We start from the raw sequence: 10,203 nt of genomic DNA, 5'->3' as shown, positions 1-10,203 counted from the left end.
ATTCTTCTGTAATATATTCACCTTTGCTTTGTCGTTAGAGAAAATCTAAAAACCAATGCAAATGATTTTCACCTGTTTGAGGTGGTAGTATATCTTAATTTAAAAATATTGGATACACATCCTGTCTTGAGCCAATAGTTAATCAATACTGATCAATATCACTAATGCAGCCTTTAAACTATGGATGCGATATGATGATTTGCATCACCACAGCGCTGCCTTTGCAAACACTGTATAACACCAACACAACGGTGTTGTACTGAAGAAAATATGTGATTTTTGTCATCTGTTTGAATAATTCTGTTTATGATTTAAAAACAAAACTCTGGGTTTTTGTAGCATGCAACTTCTCTGAGTGCTAAAAACTGAAATTGCTTAGACCCCCAGAATATTAGGAGCCTGACGCTCCCTGTATCCACATGATTGACTTTGAAACATCTGTTGTTTTGTGATGACAAAGCGCAGGGTTTGTCATTTCTCCCCATCACAGCCTAATTCGATCACACCACAGAACACGTCTATGAAATGGAAATGAGACAGCACTTTCTCTCTCTCCGAGGTGTAATGTTTTACCAGAACATGATAACCACTATAATGCTCGTCGAGTATGCCGAAAGTTTATTTGCAGTTCAAAAATGGATTTGATTAAACTGGATGCGAACAAAAAGGAGAATCTCTTTCGTGGAAGTGTCTTGTCAAAGGCATTAAATGGATTATGAAACAATGCACTCAGACTGCTGTCTGACAGGATTGGCACAAAGGTTAATCAAAACCAGAAATGGCGATCTCTTAATCACAGACTCTGACGTAAGGTTAATTTTAGCTGGAGTGAAACTGGGTGCTTGAGTTCCAGATGGTTTTTCTGATGTTTTAAAGGGGAAAAAGATCAACTTGACAGACTTGATTACATAGACTATTTCTGTCATGATCTTGTTTGGACTTCTGTGTCCTGTGTGGATCCAGCTTGTCATTCTGATTTAATATGTAAACATCCTTCTAGATGCTTGTTTCACTCTCAGCCTGTTTATTGTTCTTGCTCGTTTCGTCTGTTTTCCGCTGCCCTGCTCTGTAACTGTTATCCCCCATGCGGTTATTTATTAAGGCATTAAAACTTTTTATCTTTGTAGCTGTAACTGCAATTACCACACAATGGCTAATACCATCGACTGGGCCTCGTAGCCCCACCAGGAAACTATATAGTGTTTGGATTTTCCAGAGACACATGCTGAAATACTTAATGGTCCAGAATGGCCCACAGATAGTCCACAAGGAACATCTGGTAAAAGCAGAACCACTGAAGATTGGGGCTTGGCTTCAAATAACTATGTGAAACCATCCAGCAGTACAAGGCTTGCTGTTGTTGTTACACTAAATCTCACAAGAATGACAGGCAAAATTCCTTTTATCAAAATGATTTTGTCTTGCCTCGGAAAAATCTGCCGGTGTGTACTACGTCCAAGGCCTGTATCACCTCAGATCGAAAATGCGTCAGCTCCACATCCACAGCGGCAAACCATGAGCCAGGACTGTGCCTCAGAAGCTGTCTATCCTTTGAATGCCACAGTTGCACACTGGATAAAACTGTGGATAGAGTGCATCAAAAAACACAAGCCCATTGAATATGCATGTGTGTCTCCAAGTTTGCCAAGCCAAAATCCATGTATATATTGTTTTTCAGGCTAGGTGGGGGTGTTAAACATCCAAACTGCACTAAAGTGTATTTTTACCACTAGGGGTGGTTGCTTAGGATTAAGTGACTAAACGAGACTCTAAATGGGCTCAACTTAGATAATCTGTTACATTGTCACATTATCACAGTGTTGCAGCATCGATCTTATTTACATGTGTCAGGTGACTGCATGATACTGTGCTTTCTGCATCAACAGATTTCCACTTATTCAAGAAAATAGGCTGATGAAAAGCATCAAGTAATTTTTACTTAATGCTGTAATTTTAATGAAAAGTGTTGATCGAAAATATTATTTAGTGCAGTTGTCATATGATCCATATTTGTGTGGATCCCAGATAGACTGAAGCTTTTGCATGTTAGAAGTATTAAGATATACTACGGGATTTGAGACAAGAGTAAGGTCTTCATTACCATTATTTCAGATTCTACTCATTCAGGACTCCCTTGGGAAGGAAGGATAAGCTTTGTTAACAAACTGAGTTCAAACGGGGACGTCGATCTGTCACCGTAATCCTGTTAAAGAAAATTAACAAAAAATTAGCAGCTGCTGTAGCTTCAGGATCCAATTACTAGCGACCTGCGTGGCTCTGATGAACTGGTAATATCACAGCAAGAGGGGAGAAACAAAAAGAATGAGCTGAAAGTGGGGAGCTCTGCCTGCAAATGGCTGTTAGACCTATGCAGCCTTTTTTTTTTTGCAGCTCGCTAAAGCAGTGACTGTAGATGCACCAAAACACAATATCTGAGATGAGACATTTTAACTTGACAACCAAAAATCAACAGTACAAACCATTCTCCCTCTGCCGTTCCAACACGTCAGAGGGAATTTACTCGTTTTTTTGTTTTATGCCATTTTCAATGTTTCTATATATATCAGATGTCTGTGTAGCACAAAAGATCAAGCCTTGTGTTTCTACTCTCTTGTCATTTTCACTCACACCATTACAAGATTGAAAGGCTTGATTGTAGCAATTGTGATGGACTGCGAAGAAGGTCGGCTCATATATCTGGTGTTCCATGACATTTAATCTTTAAGGCCCACAATGTATTTCAAGAGAACAGCTAATACATTACTGAAGCATATTTCTATGTTAAACATGTAATTCAAACAAGAATGTAAACTGTGACAGTGAAAACATGATCCTTGATTTTTTATTTTAGAACTGATTGGTTGGAATATTTCCATATATATTTAAACCACCAACAAAAAGACAGATCTACAGAATTATTTTGACAGATACAGAGTGGGACTATGTTGGTTGGGTGAAGCCAGTGTCAGTAGTAGATAGAAGTAAGAATTTTGGTATTTGAAATATGAATCTTGGCGGAAATCCATTTTTAAAAAGTTCACATTTTAGTTTATATAGTTTAAAATGTGTTTCAAGCCTATATATAATACCTATTTCATAATATTGAAAACATGGTAGGATATAATGTCATAATGTAAGATGTGTTTCAAGCCTACATATAATATCTATTTCTTAATATTGAACACATGGTGAGATATAATGTCATAATGTAAGCTAATGGTAAAAGTACTAAAAGCGAATCATATATTGTGTGTGTGTGTGTATAGTACATATAAAATATGCATACTTTAACATATATATGTAAAAATGTATGAATACAGACACACACACACACACACACACACACACACACACACGTATATATATATATATATATATATATATACACACTAACTTGTATACATAAACACAATTTTCATGATTGACCTTGACCGGGATGACTTGAATGATTGAAAACCTTCACAAATTCACAGTCCATGGTTATGGTTAGGTAGTGAGTTAGTTAGTAGGTAAACTTGGCATCCAAGTAATGGTTAGATTTTCATTTATTATTTTTTTTGATTTTCAACTTAAAAAAATCATGTATTCCTGCCTCTGTGAGGATCACATTTGGTTTTTGTCAACCGATGTCTCAGCTGGTGTTTATCGAAAAAATTGTCATTGCCTTATTTGTGTCAAAACACAGCCCCAGACTTTCACGTGTTAACCCTGCAATCTGTCATAATCCCCATCAGTCATCTCTGTTGGTGCTTTGCCTTTTGTGTTAATTGGTTAATTTTAGCATCAAGACACACCCGGTTACATCATGGATTCAGTGTTGTCTTTGTGTAAGAATTTGCATGCTGTTAGATATTGCAACACACCAGCATGGCTGCAGACTCTGTTCTCTATTTAGTACCGAACATCTAGATTTATTAAGACTTCTCTTTGAAGGTTTTTTTGAAGTTGATATCACAACAGCATGGGAAGCTACTCTATTGTGGGGCTTATCCTCTGCTCATACATAATTGAAAAGGTTTCTTTTATTAACTGCTGACTTGGCCCACTTTTGATTCATAGAAATATGCAGCGCTATTTGATTTGGATTCAGCAAATTGAAAGAAGCTAAAAGTGAACATGGTTTGCCAGTGGGAACGACCTAATCTCAGAGCGATGCCTGCAATATAGTGCAAAAGAAAGTATTCCTTTGGTCCATCTGTCAAGAATGTAACATTGTAAACGCTTTTATGTGGCAGCCTTGAGAATTTGCTTTTGTTAGAGTCCGGTATTATTAAATTATTGTGTTGAATTACGTTCTTGGAGACAATTAAAACATTTTCATGTGCCGATGATATGATCATTGTTTTCATGAAAATATGTCCTGTATAACGGATTTTGCCAGTAATGAGACAAGAGGCTGGTTTGTATTTGCAACCTCTTTTCAAAAAGCAACAAAACCACACTCATTCTCCCCTTGTGGCCCCTCCAGTGCACACAAGTAGCCCATTTAAGTCACCATTTACCATTTATTCTAATTTATTTGCTCATTGTCAGTTATGGGGGTTCTCACCTTCTGTATTCTCCAAATTCTTAAATGGGGATATAACCCTGTCATCACCCAGGGAAGGATGTCATTGCCAATAATATAGCTATAACTGCTTAATCAGTGACAGATGGATTAGATCTCAGATTTAAGATAAATGACTCCAAGGGGACTGGCAAGGAGCCAGTTCACAGACTTTCATGGTAAATTGAAAAAGGAGAATTAAAGAAATATGAAGAGATGCTTCGTGATGGTTGAAAACTCAGATGCAAGGTTCGAAATGATCCCTAAAGTAAACAGGCTGCGAAGAGAAGGCCAACTCTCAAATATTTGAAGATTAACAAGTAGTCCAGTAAGATTTGTGAAATGGTTTCATAATATGTCTTCTCTTTTTAATGTTTGTCTTCAAATATGGCTTTCTGAATTACAGAAGAACAATCCCACCATCTCCATCTTCAGATGGTGATGGTGGGATTTTTCTCACTCTCAAAAAGCAAGAATGCGGTGAAAATAATTCCTCAAGCGCAACGTCCCTGCATGATTTGGAATTTATCAAAGTATTTCAAGTGCCAGTGTCACTCTTGTCCCTGAGACTTAAGATCTCAAATTGAATAGAATAGAATATTATTTCAATCATCCCACAGTGTGGAAATTTCAACATCTCACAGCAGAAAATGGGCAGTGCAAGAAAAGTTATCAAAAATAGAAGCCTAAAATAAGAAAAAACAGTGTTATGAATAAACAATATATAAACAGGTAGGTCTTGTTTAATAAGTTGCACTTGAATTATATATTGACAATATGTAAACAGTATAAATGTGCAAAAATGACCCAATATCAATGGCATTATCTGTCTTTGCCTTTTTGTGCAAATGTGAATCCAAGTATATTTTCTATTAAAGATCAAATATATTATCAAAATTTGAGACATCATTGAGCAGACCATATTAATACTCATTTTAAATCTTGTATCATTGGTATTCATTTCTTTGCGAGCATGCTTGCATCTAACCAACATAGCAGTATTTTGTTTTTGTAACGAATCAAAGCATACACCACTTATCTGAGATTAGACAGAACAATTTTATTAACAAAAGGGCTCCAAAATACAAGATGTATTCATTGTCTGTACCATTTATTTTGCACTGGAAGGCTGCAGGCAATAGGCGATACACCCTGCGCAGCCTGCCGATCGAACACTCGGCCACCTGTGGAGATGTACAACCATTTACCCTCCCATTCACATGTCTGAGCCATTTAGATATATTTATCTGCTATGAAATCAAAAGCAATGCATTTTGAAGGGAAGTGCCTGCCAGAATTGATGTGCTAAAGCTTTCCAAAAATGAAATGGATGTTTTCAACATCAAGGAAGTTCAAGATATTTCCACATTTCTACAGTCATGTTAGATTAAGCACATAAATCACTGTTTGATGAGTGCTATGAAAACACATAAAACACGAACAAATGAAGCTTCTGGCTGCTTTGTTCTGAGCACAGCCATTGATGTAGTACTTCAACATTAGTCATTTTACTTTACAAAAAATACATGTTTAAAATAACAAGCAGGTTTTTTTTTTTCATACCAGAGTGTTGACTGAAAATGCATCCATAATTTTAAACAACAATAATAAAGACACAGTTGAATTATCATAATGACATACAGCTAAATGGCGAGGCCAGCGAAAGGAAAATTAGTATCTTTGAAACACAGTAGCTAGACTGTATTTGTGTTTGTGTGTGTGTTTGTGTGTGTGTGTGTGTGTGTGTGTGTGTGTGTGTGTGTGTGTGTGTGTGTGTGTGTGTGTGCATATATATATATATATATATATATATATATATATATGAGGCCCCTGTTCTATGGCACAGAGGGCTAACTCAACAATTCAGTTTCCATCTCTTAACTTGCCCAGCAGAAGTCTAAGCATGTCTCTCAGCTATTTAAACATTGTCCCTCTGTAGGCTGAACATGGGTGTACTGGTTCAAATTGAACATGGTGGCATCCATTTAGTGGGGTGATGGGCATAGTGTATATATCGGCTACATATAGGATAATTTGTGTTGGGCTTATGTAACTGTATGGCATAAACATCCCCAGCCTGGCTGGCTTTCTGCATTGTTTTGTCCCCATTAATCCAATCTGTGCTCCAAATACAAATCAATGCCCCTTCGGCCAGGAGATAAGATAAAGCGATGGGTCTGGCCTCCAGTGAGGAATGGCATAGTGGCTTATAATTATGGCAATAATTGATGGTCCAAAAATTAAACATATCATGAAAATGTGCCCATGATTGATAAATAAGGCAACATCTCTCTTTGGGGATTGTGCCATTTGTGGGTTCATCACATGCAACTGGACTGATCCTGGGAGAGGGAATTAAGAGACGCTGTTTCCACCAAGCAAAAGCACAATGTGCCATTTGAATCAGTTTAAACGGGTTATGACGATGATGAGCGACTGACGCGCACTCCCCGTCGGAGGGATGACGAATAGGCGTGCGTCTGGATCGGCATCGCTCCTCTAGGTGGAGGAGGAGGGGGAGGAGGAACCACAGCTGCTTTTCTCCTCATTCGCCCCCTCCCCCCCTCGCTGACCGCTTCAGCTTCTTCCTCACCATCATCCTCATCCTTAGTTTCAGCCCCACAGCTCTCCGTCGTCATCCTCAGCATCAGCCCTGAGCAGCGTTCGTTCGGAAGTGAGGAGCTCCAATAAACGTATTTGGGGGAAGACGCGCAGCGGCGGAGCGAAGATGGAGGAACGGTACTTGCGAGAAATCTCCCGGATTCCTCAATTATGACACAAAGCGTAATTTTATTCACAAGGAACACATAAAGAGCAAAAGGTAAGATGTTTTTGTAGCACTCACTATAGAATTGGATGATTTACAATCACCAATATTCCCATTTAAATTGCTGGCATTACGCGTATCCATGACCACGGTTGATCAATTAGAGGAAATCCACATGAAAAATGTCATTTGTATTTTCGGTCTCGAATTTATTTAATTAGCCATTGAATTTAGATATAGTTTTTTAATCCGTCCTGATAACGCTTAAACAAATGCTTTAACAACACCATTACTGCGCAAACGATTTACCGATTCACAACAAAACAATTGAAGGAATCAAGTTAGATAGAATGAGAAGCAACCGCGATTTTCTTAAAGGCAGAAAGAAGGCAAATAAGGGTTTCTATCTGCCCCCTTGTGGTTTAAATTCATGCTGTGCCTGAAGGGGATTGACAAATTTAAGATGAGGGGAGAATAACAATCTCAAGAAAAGGTTATATTCACACTCATTTGTTCAACATATGAAAGAGGTTTTTATATTTCATACAATACTCTAATTTGATCAAAGCTAATCTTAACTGTCTTTTTTTTATTCAGCCAAATCCCATGTTATTAAAATGGCATTAAAATGTAGTTTTACTAAACACTTATTAATCATTCAACTGAGTCTTTTAGACAGAGTTTGCTGTTAATTAATGGTGTGCAACTTCTTTTGTCCTATGTGTGGCCCACATTCATTCTCCTCCTGTGTGCTTTCATGTTATGTAATTTCACCCCCATCAGACTGAATCATCCTCAGTGTCTGTTAGGAGGCTCGTAGGAGCATGCATGTACAGTGTATACGTGTGTATTTACATGTGTTTACATGCGGTCGTGTGGACACGTGTATGCGGCTGTTAATTTGTGGCTGTGCATCACTGGGTATGAACGTGTGTTTTTGGTTACGTGTGTGTCTGCGTGTGTGCGCCCTTTGACAAACATTGAGGGGAAACACTATTTTATTGTTCTTCACTTCGTTTTTCAGGATAAGAAAGATGGATGTATCTTCCTCCTCGTTGCAGTATGGATCCAAAAAGCGGGTTAAAATCCACCCGAACACGGTGACCGTGAAATATGCCACTCATTTTCCCCAGCCTGGTGATGAAGGGTATGATGATGCACCTTCTTTTGAGGACTTTGGTGCCTTCGCTGAGGCCAATGCGGGAAAGAGACTGGTGTCGGACAGCAAAGGTGGCAGGACTTTCTTTGGAACCATGGAGACACAGCCCAAGCAGCCAAGTGTGCAAAAAGACAAGGGGGTGGAGGGCCAGTTGGCCAGCTTTGGTGAGGCAAATGTGCTGGCCTCCAGGGTGACTTGGATGGCCTTGTTTGGGGCAGCAGTAGCTCACGGTTGTGTGGCGCTGATCACCCGCTTGGCAGCGGACCGCTCAAAAGTGCCCTCCCTTGAGCTGCTCTTCATTCGCTCTGTGATCCAAGTACTGTCAATCTTGGTGGTCTTCTACTATCACGAGGCTCCCTTTGGCCCAAAGGGCTACCGGCTGCGTCTTTTCTTCTACGGTGTCTGCAACGTAATCTCAATCACTTGCGCCTACACCTCCTTTGCCATCGTACCACCCAGCAATGGCACCATCATGTGGCGAGCCTCCACAACAGTTTTCAGCGCTATTCTAGCCTTCCTCTTGCTGGACGAGCGGCTTGGTTACACAGATGTGGTCACGGTGGTAGGAAGTGTGTTTGGTCTGTGCCTGGTGATGGTCCCAAATGTAGCTGATGAGGAGAAGTCCAGGTTAGGATTTTGGAAGGAGGCTTTTGGCTACACAATGACAGTGATGGCAGGCTTGACTGCTGCCCTCTCCATGATCGTCTACAGAGCCATAAAGGAGCGCGTGAGTATGTGGACAGCACTCTTTACTTTTGGTTGGACGGGCACAGTGTGGGGCGCTTCCACCATGTTCATCATGCAGGAGCCCATCATTCCTTTAGATGGAGAGACCTGGGGCTATTTGATTGGGATCTGCATCTGCTCCACTGTGGCGTTCCTCGGAGTCTACTATGCTCTTAATAAATTTCATCCAGCCTTAGTTAGCACCGTGCAACACCTGGAGATCGTAGTTGCGATGTTCCTTCAGCTCATTGTCCTGAGGATGATCCCATCCGTCTATGATGTCATCGGAGGCCTGGTCATCATGGTCAGTGTGTTCACTTTGACAGGAGTCAAGCTGTACAGGGTGAGCAGGGCAATTCGGCAAGATTACCAAGAAATCTTAGACTCACCGATCAAATGAGATTAGATAAATTAGTTTGTTGACAGTGTTGCTTGGTTGTGCAATTTAATGAATGTCTGGATTTTCATCTGATGACTTTGTATTGTTGTGTTCTTGGAAGAGTGACAGTTGTGTAGCTCATGTCTTAATATTTGTGTGAGAAATAAAAGATTTATGTAATGTGATGACCTTTCCCCCTTATAGTACTGTTTCAATGTCAAATTGTATGAAACATCAGCAACGTCTGCAAAAAAAAGTCAATTTAATTTTTGTGGTATGTTATGCTCCAACAGTTTAAACGACAATGAACCTGGCCTTGTTACTGATAGTGTAAGAAGATCATATTAATGACACTGACCTTTTGTCGTCATGACGTCAAAAAGGTGCGGCATATCACTCTGCTGTTAAATTGCCACACTTGTCATAATGTATAAATGTCTGACCAGGCATCTCTTGGTAACTCGTGTGCAGAATCAAAGAATAAAATAAATATCACCCATGTTTCATAAAATAACTGGTATTTATTTTTTGAAATGTTTATGGGAGATGATGCTAAATTCTGTGGGTAATTATGCCGATGAGACTATTTTCCCCCTAGTATAATGAGCTGTGCAGACCTCATCAAC

The 10,203-nt window shown here is 39.4% G+C and overlaps 1 protein-coding gene across 1 annotated transcript; it reads left to right on the top strand.

Annotated features, from left to right (window-relative positions):
• The first annotated feature begins 7,001 nt into the window (after positions 1-7,001).
• On the top strand, positions 7,002-10,088 carry slc35g2b (solute carrier family 35 member G2b). Its single transcript, XM_086151120.1, has 2 exons — positions 7,002-7,367; positions 8,338-10,088. The coding sequence occupies exon 2, from the start codon at positions 8,348-8,350 to the stop codon at positions 9,596-9,598; it is 1,251 nt and encodes a 416-aa protein (XP_086007246.1). The 5' UTR covers positions 7,002-7,367; positions 8,338-8,347; the 3' UTR covers positions 9,599-10,088.
• The last annotated feature ends 115 nt before the right edge of the window (positions 10,089-10,203 follow it).

This window comes from Fistularia commersonii, chromosome 8 (assembly GCF_037954325.1).
Source record: "Fistularia commersonii isolate RoL2024-O1a breed Wild chromosome 8, RoL_Fcom_v1.0, whole genome shotgun sequence".
Classification (NCBI taxonomy): Eukaryota; Metazoa; Chordata; class Actinopteri; order Syngnathiformes; family Fistulariidae; genus Fistularia; species Fistularia commersonii.
The sequence above is the reverse complement of the archived record's forward strand: the minus strand, read 5'-3'. Positions and strand labels throughout refer to the sequence as shown.

Excerpts from the sequence above, each read along its gene's own strand:
- slc35g2b (XM_086151120.1), top strand. The coding sequence starts at position 8,348 with ATGGATGTATCTTCCTCCTCGTTGCAGTATGGATCCAAAAAGCGGGTT.